Source organism: Dreissena polymorpha, chromosome 5 (assembly GCF_020536995.1).
Source record: "Dreissena polymorpha isolate Duluth1 chromosome 5, UMN_Dpol_1.0, whole genome shotgun sequence".
NCBI lineage: Eukaryota > Metazoa > Mollusca > Bivalvia > Myida > Dreissenidae > Dreissena > Dreissena polymorpha.
The window spans coordinates 7,008,491-7,026,643 of NC_068359.1; the positions used below are offsets into that span (position 1 = coordinate 7,008,491).

An 18,153-nucleotide genomic window follows, 5' to 3' on the forward strand; every position below is an offset into this window, starting at 1 on the left:
AGTGTTCCATCTCTTAAACTTGATAACACGTTCTTTGTTGAGCATTGGTGACTTTTTCCCGACGTGTGTATTAATGGTTATTATATTTTTTATGTCGATTTTGAAGTAGTTTGGGAAAGAAGTGTACGAACGTTTCAAGGATTATGACAATATCTGGTTAATTTAACATTCAAGCACTCTGAATTGTTTTTTTTTTAATCTTCTAAAGACTTTTTATAGTACACTACAATAGCCAATTATTGAGTAATATAGTAACATAGCACAGAGAATCATCGTTTAATAGTAGGTATCGACATTGTGACTTATAGAAATCTTTTTTCAATATAGAACGCACTGCACAAACGACAAAGAAATCTGCTCTGGCCCGCTAACTAAGTTGGTAGAGCGCTCGGGTACAAAGTCGGGCTACCCTGGTCCTGCTATATGACATGTAAGTGGCTTTCTCCTGAAATCTTGTCTACGGTCATTCTCCTCTACCTCTGATCCAAGTACGGCAGTTGTAAGTACCTGACAAGTATGTGCACCTGTAACTTGTAAACCGATTTACTGATGAAAAGTGTGAGTGGGTTAACTGACAGCCGTAATATGACTAAAAAACCGTTTCTTACAAGTATTTATTTTTTCGTTACACAATCATTGAATTGTCACTCTTTAATGTTATTAAAACATTTAATTAAGCTTTCTATACAACATAATGACCATTGACATGTCTACATTTAAAAAAGTAATTTCCCCTCAATAAAAGCCTTGGACGTGGTCTCAATTGTAGTATTATCATTTAATAATAACTATGTTTGATAAAATGGCATATATGTTACTTTGCTTCAAATCGAAATACAAATTTAATATTTGACAACCCAACTGATTTTTTTTTAATTTCATATAAAATCGAAAACAAAGTATTGAAACACTAGACTCTGTTAGATATATTATATATCAATGAAATTGTATTCCTTTATTTGAAAACTGTGCGAGCTAACATCTTTTTAAAACATTTTTCATAATATTCATATGTTACACAAACAAAATGAGCTATTGTTTTTAGAGCAACAAGCATATTATTTTTCACCATGTCTAAAATATCGACCGAGAGTGGCCTTTTTGTAGCTGTTAAAAACAAAACAATGGCTGGTTTTAGTTGTATTGTTTTTTGATTCCACATTGTTTAGAGGGTCTACAAACATCAAAGTATTAAATATTGATTTATGTGAATTCCTTAAAAAAAACTCAGGGATAAACTTAATTATTTTAAAATTACGCAAATGATTGTATACGTCAAAAAATCGTCAAAAAATCGTTAATCTAAAGAAAGAGCCACTCTGGATGCTGACTTGTTCGATTAAAGATCACAAGGAGCCACATAAAGTATTTGAAAGCACAAATCGATCTGCAATGAATATTTACGAAGTAATAACATAATACTGTATTTTAGATTTTAACTTAAATCTATTCACAAATTAAAAACAAAACAAAAGTTGCGATTACTCATTCATTAACACGCTTTTTATCAAAAGTTTGTAAAATGTCTTCATGTGTTATCTGATAATATAGATGTTAGGGAATAAAAAATATATTTTTGTATTTTTTTAACAAACTATTGTATACACTATTTTGACCAATACAGACACGAAAGTGACACAATTTTACAGCGCATCTTTACATAACATACAGTGTAAACATTCGATTTCAAAGGACGGAGAATATTGAAACACTACAAAATTAACAATTAAATACTGGATGATACATGAAAGTAATGTATAAGAAGCTTAATGATTGAATATAATACAGTTAAGCGACGATTCTAAGCATTTATCAAACGATTGTATGGCATATTTTAATCTTCTCATTTTCTGCAGAAGCTACAGAAAAATTCATTTGTAGCTAAGTATTCAAAAATAAAATATTCTTTTCCATTCAAATCATGATAGCATTATTATCCTTATATCGGTTGTTCCCACATATCTGGCAAGTTCAATCGAAAGAAAATAAAAACACATCTTTCACATTTTTAAAGACCAATATTTACAGCAAGATATACATAAAGAAAAACAAAATTAAGCTTAACGGGTTTTAATCGTTCTATTCGAACTTTGTTAATGTCTAACTGGTTGTTATTGGAAACTGTTTCTATGACTACCAGAACCATCCGGTTTTAGGCTGCTTACCAGAGCCTAAGAACCAGGCAGCCTTTGCATACTTGTCGTCTGTGTGTGGAGGATACCTCAACCTGAAATCAAAAGATAATTCACTACTCCACGCAAAGATTCGACTGGTTCCGATTATATCTTGTATGCTACCACATTACGCTTTCAGCTTATTCTACAATTTAAGAAATTCCTAATAAATAGGTAGACATTGACACTGAGAATCCTTCAAAATGTTTCAAAAGTTGTATGTATCAGATTAAAGTCTGGATAAGTGTTTTTGGTGACTCTGAAAAATTTGACCTGTAAATCCAAGGAATGTGTCATGCCACCTTGCATTTAAAATAAGAACATAAGGATTCCGAGCTCTGAACGCAATTTTGGCTGCATATTTAAATTGGCGTCCATCATTTGGAAATAAACTGAATAGCTGTTTACCTATTCCGTTGCTAAGATTATATTATATTGATCAGAAATGTCAACTGGATAAAAATGTATATTTAATCCATACAGTAAAAAGGTAATAATTTTCATTGACTTGCAAGATTGTTATGCTTTTGTTGAAATGTTATGATACAACTTTAAATAGTAATTTTGCTCGTTCATCCTCTCCATCTTTAATTCTCGTTCTAAAATGGAACGCTTGTGTGAGAAAGTGTCAAAGCTGTATTTGCCATGGTAAGCACACATACCGCTGTTGCCCACTCCTCCAAATGGCAAAGATGGTACTGAAAAAGGAAAAATTAATTGGTAGATTTCTTAAAACCCCGCGGAGGACACTAAGTTGTCTTCATGATCAAAACGTGGTATGTACATGAGCAAGTCCGATTTATAAATTATAAATCAAACTACAACATAAAACTGTTTGTGTATTTTGGTACGCGTTCTGTTTTAGACGGCAGTTAAGATCCATTATAAGAAGGATATGAAACAAGCGAATTTTTATGATGCAGGTTATGTAAGAAATAATCAGTGTCCTTCAATCCGCGAATATTTGTTTATTTAATGATAAGTGATGAAATACTGCAAAATTAAATGGGGAATATTTTCCCATAACCTTCTCACTAGCCTGAAAAGGGACTACTTAATTATATTTAAAATAAATTTGAAATAAAGTTATGATCCATATCAATTCACCGTCCATCATAGTAAATCAACAAATAGAAGTAATTAACAGCCCATACACACTCAAAATCAACGAATATTTCGTATAATATTTCGAAACCTAAAGTTAACATTTACAAATATCAATATTCTTTATGGCAATAGCCACACTTTCAATACGGTGGTCGGGTAACATCGATTTAACGAGATACAAAATGCCTTTTTTATTATGTGGTACAATATATTAAACACATGTTCATGAACCATGTAAGTGTTCTTTTATATTTTTATAATAACAGAGTTATAATAACAGAACACTTCATTAGCAACTGGCAAAGCTCATCATTTTTTCCACAATTACGAATATGTCCCATTTGAACTGAAGTGCATGTCTCAAACGTACATGATTCACAAACATAGCCTAAATGAAGCATGTATTAAATACGATACTTACAACTGCACTGACTTAAAGTATATTTTAAAGCAGACGCTTCCGGAATTCGTTTCTCTCATGATCTTGTTTCGCAGTTCGGTATTATTGGAGAAAACGTACAGTGTGAGAGGGGTATTTCCAATTGGTCTGAAAAAATGTAAACTTGGTTTCTAGAGTTCTGAAATAAAATCAAATTCATTACACAGCGGTCGAAACTAAATAAATTTTTTTAGAGGGTAAAGACAATTATTCATATATGACATGTGTTGCAGGGTATTAATTATAACATAAAATACTATATATAATAATAAATCTTCAAGTTTACCCTGTATTGATGAAGTCGATGGCAACATCTTCATTTTCAACTGGAATTATTGGCAGGGTTGGGCCAAATATCTTCAAGATAAAACATCAATATTAGCCGCAAAATTGTGTAATTATAAATACTTTCTTATATAAAATATCATCTTCTTTCCTGTGATAAGTGTTTTTACATACATGAAAAAGAGACTAGTAAAGAGTAAATATTATGTAATCAGCACTCAAACATATAAGTCAACAACATGTGTTTATTTTTGCAAATTGTATTGATTTATTAACGACGTAATTAATGAATTTCTTCAACGCAATAACATCGATATATTGGCCGAATTAAGCCTACCGTAAACGAGTACATAATTACAATTCCTTCGATGGAAAATAAGTTAATAGCCGATAAACACGCAAAGGGCAACATTTGCAAAAATAAAACGATGAGTATATAATTACATAGGAAATTATGCAAAGCGTTAAATATGTTTATATAGGCTACAACTGATGTCAATCCTATTCAAATTGATATGCGGTATTCTAAAATCAGTGGATTTAGATACACGTTTGATAGTAAAATGCAAAACGCCATACTTTTGTGGTTTTCGATGAATGGGACTTAATCTCAAAACAATAGCTAGAGAAAACTTTAATCTCTTATTGACAAAACCTGGGCAGGTATTCTGAGGGATTTCACATACGGTTTACTAAGTGCAAATTTCAGAGATAATAATTATTTTTTGCATTAGAATTGATAAAATATAACATCGTCAACGCAATATTTACTTATTTAAAACAGGTAAATTCAAACTTCCTTAAAACGTAAAAGCGCCAAATATGTCCGTCATTTTCAATGTATTGTACTGTCATTCATAGGCAATTAGTCACGAGACCAGATAAAGGAGAAGCGGGTGCATTGTAACGAGAATTTGTCTTATGATTTTTTTCTGGGGGTTGGATTTTTGATGTCCTTAACTTTTCCCTAAGAATCTTTGAGAGTAAGAGCACTGGTCTCAAGCGCAAAGTGAATCCGTCCAAAGTCCGACCTATACTCGGGTATACGTGATTGCGTAATGTTGATATACCCGAGATATACCTGATCCTAAACGATCGCATACGGTTGATGAGTCTGAGCTATACCTCGTCTTGCATGCAAAAACGATCCTGCATTATCAGTTAAAGTCAACGTGTCTGAGCTGTACCTGATCTTGCACGATCGGATTAAGTCTAGCTATATTTAATCTTGAATAATTTGACCGAGAAAATGTATCTGAGTTATAACTGATATTGCTTGATAGAGCAAGGGTGATGTGTCCGAGCTATACCTCATATTGCTTGATAGTGTCAGGTCGATTATTTCGATATATACATGATCTTAGACGAAAGTAAGCTACACCTTACCTTGCATTATTTAGTCAGGTTAAGGTGTCCGAGCTATACATGATCTTTATGATTGGATCAGGTAAAGGTATCCGAACTATACCTCATATTGCGTGATAGGGTCAGGTTCGTTTGTCATTTATATACCTCATCGTGAATGACTGGCCCCAGTTAGTGTGTCCTAACTATACATCAACTTGCATGATGTTGGTCCAGTTAAGAGCGATACCTCATATTGTATTGGGTAAAGTTAACGTATCCGAGCTATACATCATAATGTGTGATCGGGCAAGTTAATTTCTCTGAGCTTTACCTAACTTCACCTGATTGGTTCAGGTTAATGTGTCCGAGCTATACACGACCTTTATGATACGCTCAGATTAACGTATCAGAGCTATACATGATCGTGCATGATATGGTCAGGTGAATGTGTGAGAGCTATACCTGACCTGGCATGGTAGGGCCATACTGATGTGTCCAAGCTTCGAATGGCAGTGCGTGATAGGGTTCGAGTAATGTGGCAGAGCTATACCAAATCTTACATGATTGTGTCCGAGCTAAACCTCACCTATAATGATTGGGTCTTGTTTTAGTTTCCGATCTTTACCTCACCTTGTATGATTGGGTAAGGTTAAAATGTCCGAGCTATATATTATTTTTAGATTAGATCAGGTAAATGTGTCAGAAATACTATACCTCATCTTGCATGATCGAGTGGGAGAATTTGACATCCACTAGCACAGTAGGTGAGACGTAACGCTCTTCATCTTTCGCGTCACCGCCAACTGCTACTCTCCCGCCCCCTTGGATGCATTTCTTAACTCGCGTGGTAATAGTTTACAATTTCAAGAAAATGTACGCGTATCGACATCTAGCTCGTAGGTATTATGGTTTATTCTAACATTACACGCGACTTGTTTTCAGACAAAGAAGGAAATCAAGTGTGGGTTATTCTGCAATAATAATGGGCGGAGCTTAATGTTTCGAAAATAGTTCCGAACAAATAACGAAAATATTGAAGTAAAATGCACGTGCTTAAACCCGTTCTTAAAAAAATGTAATAAATATAGCATTTTATATAAATGTAATGAAACAACACATTATATATTTGGTGATAAGTGGCATAACCACGCTTAGAAAGAATGTTATTTGTTAGGAAACGTAATTAAGAAAAAAAAACATGTCAGCTTTTCAGTAGCATCAATAAACTTGACGTCATTTAGTTTCTACGATTTTTTTTTCATAATGAAAGTGACGTTATTTGCAAAATATTTATGAATGAAAACGACGCCATATGTTTGTACAATTCAATGACGTCATTAAAAATTGAACTTTGTATTAAAGCGGGTATATACGATCTTGTCAAATATTTATTAATTAATATAAAATGTGTAAAAACTTATTATACATATATTTCAATATAAACTAAAATAAAAGTAAAGAAGAACATGTGTCGAAAAATGCTAAATAAGCCAGATATTTAATTCTGAAATCGAAAAAGGCTGTACAGCCGAATTCGCCAGCATGTATATCATGCATGTACGATGTGAATCTAAATTTAGTTTAACGGTTCATTTGAAATTCCTGCAGCGATATCGATTCATACGACACACGAACACTTACTTAAAAGACGAATGCATCGGCTATTGTAGGAAAATAATTACGAATTATCTTCGTCACAATCGGCTCGGGGCGCTAATTTGTATTTGCTGCATTTTATGAAATTCGTCTTAAATGTATCATTTTTCTTGCATATTGTGTGTTATTATAACATATTTGTATCAATATTTTACGATTCAGCACATATAAAAATCGTATATACCCGCTTTAAGAAGGGCGGAAAAAATATAGTTCACTTCCAAAAGCTTGAACCAAATCAATCAGAAACGTGTTAGAATCGAAATAATATTTTTCTATGATGGTTTGTTGTCGAATAACCCACAGTAAGGAGTATAGATGCGCGTTATCAAATCTATCTATCTATCCATCCATCCATCCATCCATCCATCCATCCATCCATCCATCCATCCATCCATCCATCCATCCATCCACCCACCCACCCACAATGTATTTCTTTTATATAATCAATACCGAGGAAATAAGGGAAAAAAAAACAGTTACTGGTGTGTTTGTCAGACACAATACGACAAAAGTCAGGAGATTTGGCTGGTCCGTCAGGGTAGAAATTCTGCAGTGTTTGTTTTATAGCCTCTGTCAAAGCCTCCTGTTAAAAACATAATTACACGAAAGAAAGTTGAGTGTTCCTAAAATTAAAAAGCGGACGGTAATACCAATTTTCCATCGTTTGAATGCTGGAGTAACAACATTCCTTTATGCGTTATAATCATTTTAAACATACAACGATAATTAAATAAACACGATATTATTCTTTCTTAAAAAATCTTGTATCTTTAACCTGTGTTGTCTTGGAGCACATCACATAGTCCGGTGCCACACACGTCTGCCCTGCATTAGTACATTTGCCCCACATAATACGGTTAGCCACAATGCCAAGGTCTACATCTTCGTCAACATACACCGGGCTTTAAATGATGAATACAAATTTAATACACTTTAATGTAAATGATAATAAAGTAGTAATAAAACAGTAAATTATGGGTTATTCGTTTTTTATAAATATAAAATGGACTCAAAGCTGTACTTATTTTTTAAGCTGTAATGACGCGCCAACGTCATAATTGTAAAATCATCAGTTATTAAAATGTAGGTTTATCAACATGTGCTTATGCATTTCACAAAATAAGCGATATAAACACTACATGCAATACACACACAGACCTTTTTCCGCCAAGCTCCAATGTAACAGGGGTAAGGTGTTCTGCCGCAGCCTTCATCACGATCTTGCCCACCATAAGGTTGCCTGTGTAGAATATGTAGTCCCATCTCTCCTTCAGAAGTGCGGTCGTTTCTTGAATTCCCCCATTTACCACTTGAACAGCTTCCTACAAGGCGATTGCAAGAATTGGTTAATGATTTTTATAATGTGGCAAAAACTTTGATGGCTTACGTTCTTCAAACACAACATTGTCCAAATGTGTTAAAAAAATGTCCATTGTATGACATGGTGTTCTGTAATATCATGAATCACATGTTCATTTGTTGAAACCATACCTCATTTTACAAATTCGTTACACAATGTTTTGTTAACCTCAACGATATAAACATGACAGTCATTGCCTGCATTTGAAGTTTAATCAAACATGCATAGGTATGAGTAAGCGAAAGAAACGTACAATGTGCAATAAATATATCCGTACATTATATCGTATTTCCTCTGATTTAAGGCAAAATGTGTTATTCCAAAATGTATAACTGTAATCTTCCATAGAAAACATTGTAAAAACATATGTTTACTGTAAAATGTGTTTTTAGGACGCTACCATACGCATGCGTGGTTCTATGCCCGAGAGTTCCGTTACACACCTGACCAAGGTACTTTGGCACAAGCTCTTCTAAAAGTGCAGCAGTGTTCAAAGATATTTCAGACGGTTTCAGTTCCACACAGTTATATGAATAAAATAAAGCAGATACACCGGATAATGTCTGCTTTTGTCTGGACAATGAAAAACAATGGGTCATGATGGCACTGATGCGCTCACCTGAGTTGTAAATATGGCCTCTATAATTTGGTACAAGGTTTTTCAAGGATTGACACTATGACCTAGTTTGAAAACACACAGGACCAAGATTTTAAAAAAGCCTATACATAGTCAAGATAAACATTCTGACCGTGTTTCATGAATAGTTAATGTTAATTTGGCTTCTAGAATGGAATCAATGTTTTTTCTATGATTTGACCTGATGACATTGAGGTTGCACGCACGCGATCCAGATTAAAAGTCATCCAAGATATGTTTAAGGTAAAAATTGTGACCAAGTTTCATCAACATTGGATGAACAATGCAGCTTCTATAGTGTGTATAAACTGGAAGTTTTTCTTAGATTCTACTTTCTGACCTTGTTTTTAAGCGCGCTTGACCCACATTCGAACTTGGCTAAGATATTTTTAAGACATACAGTATGAAATTTATTAAGTTTTATTAAGATTAGACAAAATGTGGCATCTATAGTGTTAAAACGTGACGACGCACGGCACAATAATATAAAATGACCATAACAGCTCGCCCCCTGGTCTTCGTGCTCTGGTAAGCTAACAAGTGTTTCTTTTTCATTAACATTGACATTTATTATGTTGAGCTACAGGTAAACAGGGTTCAGCAACGGGGATTGCTATTGGGCAATGTCATGAAAACAAGACTATATGAAACTAGATTTATGATCTTTATTTCGCAGACGACAGCAAGAAGGACCTTGAGGTAAAATACTTCAGTCATACTATACATGTAATCTACATGAACACCGAAGGCCACAGTAAGCGCACAAGGTCAATAGGTAAGATTACCCGCTGCTATGGCCCCAACAATTGGTAATATGGTCAAATGGACGGGGTAGTTCCAATCACCAATTATGAGGGCCACACCAAACGGCTCCTTGCGAATGTAGGCTTTGTCCATCATGTACAACAGACCTTTCTTTGCCTAAACATTGCATAGCAAAAATATTCGTTAATCATGCATCATCACGTTGACCTTTTTCATCAATATCAATGAAAGAATAGCATAAGATAGATTCTGGTAAACATCGACTGGTCATTTGAAGAACTCGACAATGTGCGTTTAAATAATGGATACTATATACAAAGAAGCAGTAATCGTGAAAATAATTAAAGCTGGTGTAATTTGTTTTATTTTTGTTGCTATTATAAATATATTAGATTATTCCAAACATTATATATGTTAATTTAATACATATTATACATATATATATATAAACATTTGAATGAGATTGTTCAAAAATGAAAATCTGTGAACAAGACCTTGTTTACCAAGAAAAATGTATCGTCCGTACCTTGAATATTTCAGAAGAAATTTAACGTCCACTGTTTAAAATTGAATAAGCATTTGTCGCCCTTTGTTACCAAACAATGAACAAGTGTAACACCATATAAATCATCTAAAAATAACAACGATAGTGGGACATTTAATTAATTTGGCTCGACAATGATACGTTTAATATTGCTCAGTATCAACGATTATTAGCTGTTAAAACTGTATCATTTTTTCCACAACTGATACAACGCTAATGAATAAAAGACTAGATTAAGAGGTCAGAACAAGAAACACACTCAGGTAAACGAGAGAAAACTTCTTCAATTGCGAATGATTTTCTATTGCGCAGATAACTACTTTATGTACACAAGACATGTGTACTGTTGGGAAAACCCCATTCATCTGTGCATACTCGTTTATACGACACATGCATGTGTTTAATTAAGATTGTGAGCATAACATGTTTACATTTAAAGCGTATATACTAGCTTTAACATAAATTTTTGAAAATTTAATTTTAAATTTATACGCAAGCAATAAATAACAATGAATTAATATTGAAAGACATGTGAATTATCTGAAAATGGAAACGAAATCGTCAGTACCTTTTGTGGTGTTGTCCACTTTTTAAACTTGTTGATGCTGTCTACTAAAGCATTTCTCGTAAAGTCTATCTCAAACAGGAGCCCTTCAGATTTGCACTTATGACAAAAAAAGTAAAAGCGTCTTTCTGAAAAAAACTGTGATTAATTCATGTGCGTAAAATTTATCCCACATTAGCCTGTGCAGCCCGCACAGGCTTATAAGGAAAAACATTGTTAGTCTATACTTTTTTTTTGTTTAGAAGATACTTCCTTTTCATGAAACATTAACCTAAAGAGGAAATTGTCGTCACTGATTAGCCTGTGTGGAAAGCACAGGTTATATGAGACGACACTTAACGCAAATGCATTAAATCCCGTTTTCCAAGAACGTGGATAAAATATATTATTTTGTTCATGTACACATACCATGACGCTGGCAATAACAAGGCTTTGTCAGTAGTCGAAGGTTAAACCAATAGTCCGCTCCGATGAAACCGGACGGAGACTAATAATTGACTGTAACGCTTCGTATAAATATGTATATTTTAATGAGCTACGCCTTGTGGGCTCAATAAACAATTGATGCATTTCGGTAAAAACAAATGACATATGACATATATCATCATTTATAAATCATTATACAAAGTCGTGTTTGTCACATTATTACTACCTTTCGTCGAATTAATAGTATATAATAACTCTTCACCTTATTCAAATCTTCCTTCAAGACCTGTGAGAACTTTTTTCTGTTGTCATCCAACATTTTTAGCAGAGACATCAGCTGTGCCCGCCACCATTCAAACGACTTAGTCCGGCCGCTACGTAACACGGTCCTGATATTTTGATTGATCTGTATCAGAATAATATAGCTGCAGCTAAAGATTAGCTACACAGTGATCCTACCCCGGTATTCTGACAGCTGTTATATGAGGATATGGCTGAAGCTAAATATCAGCTACACATTGATCATTCCCTGATATTCTCCATGAAATGTAATAGAAGGATATAGCTGCAGCTAAATATTAGCTACACAGTAGGCATTCCAGACCACGCGAACGTGCATCATACCATTAAATAAGCGTGTCACTACGAAGACTTGTGTGATCATTATTTTATAAAAGTAGTTTAAAAAGCTCTCGGGAAGTGAACCTTTCTACTAATTATCTTTTATAAGACCGCGGATTACCTGGTTTTGGGGGAAAGTAAAGTTGAAATGTTTCATTGTTTGCCATCAAGATACGAACGTGAAAAGATTACAAGTGTAATACCAAGACAATCAATTATTTTGTCGCACTAGGTTGCTTTCCAAAAAAGCAAATACATGAATATGCAAATAAATAGTCAAATGAAAGTCTGCAGCTTTAAAAATTCACCACGGTAAGATTACTTGATGATTATGGTTTTGTGAGAAGGCTAACGCATATATTCATAATTATGTTACACATCAGCGCACACAACGATTATACAAGATCACGACCATGGCGTAGCTACATGTAGGCATTTTGTTTTTGCTTAGATCACTTTTTTCGAAAGCAGAAAAATAAATGTCCAAAAATGCTATTCAAATGGGGTTTTGGGTTTAACTATTTTAGCTCAAAGGAGAAATCAATTCTGATCAATTATAAAAACTGTTTAATTTCCAACTAGAAGTGTAACAAAAGGAAAAACATCAATTAATTAATCAACATTATGAAGCAGACCATAACGAGATAACAACTAAATAAATACGTTACCTTTCTTTTGTATGGAAAAAAGCCTCACAATCGTTTTGCGCATAAAAAAAATAAAATCTATAAAGTTCATTAGTGCAGTGCCCGTCTTGGAAAAACAACATATAGTAAAAAATTCCCCAACGATTTTACAAACAAAAAACTATTGCAAAATAATCCATGTAAACACAACATTGGCTATATGTGTGCGATATGTAGTTTTTTTACTTTTGTATTTGACGTTTACGCCGAAAACAGCATTGGGTTAAATAATACGTTTTTAATGTAGAAGTTTGAATAATGTAGACTTGGCATTTTTATGACTTAAAGGGAATCTGTCAATAGTATTGTAACAAGTTCTGAAAAGTTAATGGTTCCCATGACATGATAAAGGCAAACCCGCTACTGTCGTTAAACTCACGCGGCATTCCTGAGCTCCAAGCATTATGATATATAACTTTATGCTTACAGAACCCACACCAGACCTTCTTGTTGTGTATTTCGCCATAGGAATGCCTAGAAGGACGCTGAGTATATATGAATACATCACTTTCCTTGTGATTGACATGAAAAAGTTACAATTAAGTGACATGTATTGTTTCAAAATTGGCCATGACATAGTTTCTTCTTTGGTTTTTCACGGTTCTACAACTTATAAATGGTCTAGCTACGCCTATGAACACGGATGTCGAATAACATCCTATTTAAAACATCAACGTACACTCAAAATCATAACAAAATAAATCATGAATTTGTTTCCGAACATAATGCAACATTAAAGGCTTATAACCGTGTTCTCAATTTATATTGTTTAAAAATGGAAATACAATCAGACTTTTAAAATATTTTATCCAAATATCTGTCAAAAACTTGTGTTGATGGATCTTTGCTTCTAAACATTGGTGGTGCAATAATGCTATTAATAAATGTGGTAAAACAGAAAACGTGAGTTTCAAACCTCTGGCGCATTAATTTCATAAGGAGAACTAATTCAAAAAGAAACACGGTGTCTTTTCTAGCAAGTATTTATCCACCATATCAACAACGAGCTCATGGTAGTATTCAATCTTCGCAATCATTAAACACAACCAATACAAAACTTGATTTAAGGAAGTTTCAACAATTAAACATGAAATTCAAATAAAATTCAAAACATTCTCTTCTAGTGGCTGGGTATAGTCAGGCTTAAGCAAAGAAAAGCAAACAATATAAATAAGTTGTTCATATAATTGTAACCATACGTAATGTTCCAATAATAACCTTATAGCTGAGTCTTGCAATTTCCTTTACATTCAATACAGTTTATAACTAAACAAGCTTTGTCATTCAAATATTCATTCGGTTGTCAAATGATTTTTTTAATCATTTGCACATTTCTTCATGTACTTGAGGTTTCTGTCATTTAACACATACTAACAATTCATGGGTTCAGAATTACATGTATTATAAATACATTATCTTATGTAACATATGCCGATGGGATGCCAATTATTCATACACAAGTCCGATGAAATGTCCATTGATATTTTATTCTGCTAATTAACAAGTCCACAAAATATTCTTATTAATAAGATACATTTAGTAACCTTCGAGTGCGTAAAATATTGAAGTCCAATAATTAAAATAAGGCTGTCGGCCAGACACTTACGGGCCTTCCCTGCGATTCACAATTAAAATAAATCCGATGTACATGCACGTTTAACTCGAGCTGGACTCGTTTGTACATACAACATTGCTCTCTTTTTATATTCAAAAAGACGCAAACCTAAGTTTCTATTAAATATAATACTTTGTGATCCACACCATATGTATAATATCTTATTACATAAAAACATCATCTTAGTGTTTGAAGTCAAAACTTATCTACACAACCAATGTCGATTTTTCAGTCATTTATATTTTATTACATGAACAGTGTCGTAACTTTTTGTTAATGATTGAATGTTTCGGTGGCTTTAACAGATGGTTTTAATATTTTATCAATAAATGTAATTCGTTATTTAATCCAAGTCAAAACCAAAACAACTGTGCCTTTTTATATCTACAATGAGAGGCATATATATGCTCCCTTGACGGTTCGTTGATTTAGATCTTGTAGTGTTACATTTCCCATTGATAGCGTTCTGCTGCCTTTAACATACGGTTATTCGATACTGTCCTACATATCTTAAAGGGATCTTTGCACAGATTTTGGCATGTAATGAGGTGTGGCATTAAATGCTTTATATTGATAAATGTAAACATTGGAGCTAAAAAGCTCCAGTCAAAAACCAAGAATAAAATTTAAAAAACAATAACAAAGTAACTCTCAGCTGGGCTCGAACCACTGACCCACGGAGTAAAAGTCTAACGCTAAGACCACTCGGCCTCCCGTGCTCATACAATGAGTGATGTATTTGATACTTTATATCAGCAATCGTCGAAGTGTTGCAAAATATAACGACAACAACCGAACTCTCCAAATTTTTCAATCGTTTCACGTTGCAACGCTTAATAATTTTCAGTTTTTTAAATCGTCAAAAGATGGATATTTTAGAGCATGGCCAATGTTCAGTATTACTGTTTACTGTTTCCTCACAAATATCATAACTACAACGAAAATTTGCGAATCTGAAATTTTTTTTTTGAATTTTGTCAATTTACCAAAACGTGGAAAGGCCCCTTTTAATCCTTATCATTACGTTACATGTATAAAGCGTTCAATGTACTTTGTCTAAGAAGTTAGAAACATCTACATGTTTTTGATATCTATTACATACTAACCTTTTCAAAGCTTTCCAATTTTCTAATGAATATGTTTAAATCCGTAATTTTAACAAACTGCAACACAATTCTACGGGTGTGTTAAATAACACACCTATACACTATTTGAAACGTTTCATGCGAGCTTCACTGAATAAGAGCTATTTGTGGGTAAATGCTGAGTGCGCATGCTTTATCTCATCTTATCAGTGGTTTAGAGTTACCAACATAGCTATTTTCTGTTTCCTCACAAAGAACCAAATTACATAGTGTTATTTTATTATTCAAATCATAACCCAAACTATGATTATATAGATTCAATTTAAACTTCATAATTATAATGATGGGACTTCGAAAAAAAGTTCGAAGTACAAAAACGTATGGAAGGTTTGAACCGCACGTACATGCATGCTTCTTACAGTTTTGTGATTTTTTTCTTGCATAACCTGTTTAATAAATTTATCGTTCACGCTTGCGTATTCTGGAGAATGCTTTCAAACTTTATGCTTGCCTTATCCACACTACATTTATTGATTACTTGTTTACGTTATTTCTTTGCCTAAGTGCATGTGTTGCTTCATTACTAGTGAATTTAGCGAGCAATAAATGCCTCGTGGACCTTTCTTACATGGTCATGATTTATCGGAACTGGAAACAAATAAACAATTTGACTTTCTAGCGCAAATTACAATTATCGGAGATAAATTTGGCAGAGTTTCGATAGTTTCTGCGATGTATGCTACGTCCGTCGAATGTCGGTTGTTGTGTCTGAGCTGGTTTTTAGGAAAGTACAAACCGCATAGATTTAAGTTCGTTTATACTAGTTATAAAATAAAGGATTTCATTTATTTGCAAATTACAAAACGTGCAATACAATTGATGCACGTGCGATTTGAACCTTGTTGGTGAGGATCGATATTACCAGTTTTATAAGACATCACGATAAATCCAAGCAATAGATGGGTCAACATATATACACATTTGCAAATGGGCGGATGGATATTTGAAAGTTTTATCAGGCAGCTTCTGACGATACTTGCGTGTTTTTGAGTGCACGCGCGTGTTTGTGTGTGCGTATTCCGGAGCTGCATCGTGCGAGGACTAGGGCAAAGTACCAGCACCACTCGCTTACATAGTTTTAAGTTAATCGTCAGAGCACTTGCAGCGAACATATCATTGAACGATGTTTGTTAGGGCCACTTGTTTCGCTTTGTCAACCTCTGGATTTTAAAGGACAAAGCGCGATGCGAGGTCGTCCATGATATCACGCTGAGCGAACGCGAGATCACAGTGCGGAGAACGATATTAAAATCGAGATCTCGCATAATAATCTCGTGCCATCGCAGTATTATCGTGTGTATGTCCTTGTATATCGAAAGCTAGACAGTGAGGGTGCAAGATTCGTGATTGAGATATTTATCTCGTGATCACGCATCGTATTTCGCAATTTCGTGATATCTTTCCATATTCGCGCACTTTCGCATCGTAATATCACAACTTCGCATCGTGATTTGGCACGTTAAACCATTTGATAACACGGGCGAGGACCGAACGAATTATATGCGAGGGAAAAAAACAAGATGCAATAATAGGTTACAGTATACTAAATGTTTTTGGTGTGTAATGCTTTAATCTCTTAAAATATGAACATCTGTTGTTTGAAGACACATTTCTCTGTACAGGCAATTGCCATGCCTTTATTTGGGAATATTTTGTTGTGCATGTGGTAGGAAAACATTGTTGTGTACTAGAAATTCACTGTTTAGCTTGAAGATTGCAGACTAGATGAGACTTTTACAGTTGGTGGTACACATGATAAATATTTAATTCGACCTCCGACTTTCATGATCTTGTTGTATTCAAGCAACCGAAGTAACATGTATTTATTTATTGTTTGTGCGTGCGTGTTTCAGTGTAACAATTTATTAGCAAAACACGAGATGATTGTAATAAAATCTTTAAATTTTTCATTATGACCGCAGAGAAACATGTTCAATACTATTATGCAGCTTTATATCTTATGTAAATTTGAACCTGACAATAAATTCTTGCAACCAGTGCATTGAGATTCATTAACTGTAAGCTTTATTGTCGAACGCGGATTTCTTCGAGTCGCTTTTGTCCATGTGTCGACGGAGACGGCATAACATGAACACCAAGATTAAGATGCAAAGCGCGAGCACCACGCCCATGGTGACAACGGTTGCAATCAGGGCAGTGGAGAAGTTGGACATCACCCGGGCCTCAGATCTTTCTTTGTTGATGGTGGTTTCATTCATTGTCACGACGGACATGTCTAAAAACAAAGATTTCGTATTATGTGCATGTATCCTGCGTCCAGTATGAATGGGCATGGTAACAACTTTGTTTCTTCATAAGCTATATATTAATCAATGAATTTCGTAAAAGTTAAATATGGGAATTTGAAAAAAAACAACAACAAAAACAACAACAGCGAACTAAAACTTACCTGGGGGGCAAGATGACCAATGGTCTTGTCAACGGCATGGCATCAGTGTCCACAGGTTCATCTGAGGATCGACGTTTTCTTGCACCTCCACCACAAGTCACCTATTTGATATTGAAATAACTTACATTTGCACTATTGTTTTAATTAGTGCAATTAATCCCCGTTCGGTTAAAAACAGGGAGAGGTTGAAGAGGGCTATAATTTACTCAACCGTCCGTTATGTATTTCTAAGCGCCAGTCCGTCAGTTTGCCGAACGGAATTTTGCGGTTTCTCATAAAGTACTGAAGACATTTGGATGAGACACGGTACACTTTAAAAACAAAACAATATGAAGATTATATAAGACCCATAGTTTTCAGCAAACTAG

General features: G+C 34.2%; 1 protein-coding gene across 1 annotated transcript; it reads right to left on the reverse strand.

Moving 5' to 3' along the window:
• Window positions 1-600: 600 nt before the first annotated feature.
• On the reverse strand, window positions 601-17,594 carry LOC127881352 (aldehyde dehydrogenase family 3 member B1-like). Its single transcript, XM_052429123.1, has 13 exons — window positions 17,499-17,594; window positions 11,571-11,750; window positions 10,886-10,981; window positions 9,793-9,929; window positions 8,815-8,899; window positions 8,170-8,333; window positions 7,787-7,913; window positions 7,462-7,594; window positions 6,067-6,173; window positions 4,007-4,077; window positions 3,703-3,828; window positions 2,837-2,872; window positions 601-2,227 (listed from the first exon to the last, which is right to left on the reverse strand). The coding sequence occupies exons 1-13, from the start codon at window positions 17,592-17,594 to the stop codon at window positions 2,134-2,136; spliced, it is 1,452 nt and encodes a 483-aa protein (XP_052285083.1). The 3' UTR covers window positions 601-2,133.
• Window positions 17,595-18,153: the final 559 nt, after the last annotated feature.

What these genes read in the sequence shown, in the direction of transcription:
- LOC127881352 (XM_052429123.1), bottom strand. Translation starts at nt 17,594, where the DNA reads ATGAATGAAACCACCATCAACAAAGAAAGATCTGAGGCCCGGGTGATG. An exon ending in TGTGCTCCAAGACAACACAG is followed by an intron (nt 7,595 to 7,786) that starts GTTAAAGATACA and finishes TGTTTTTAACAG; the next exon opens with GAGGCTTTGACAGAGGCTAT. An exon ending in ATCGACTTCATCAATACAGG is followed by an intron (nt 3,829 to 4,006) that starts GTAAACTTGAAG and finishes ACATTTTTTCAG; the next exon opens with ACCAATTGGAAATACCCCTC.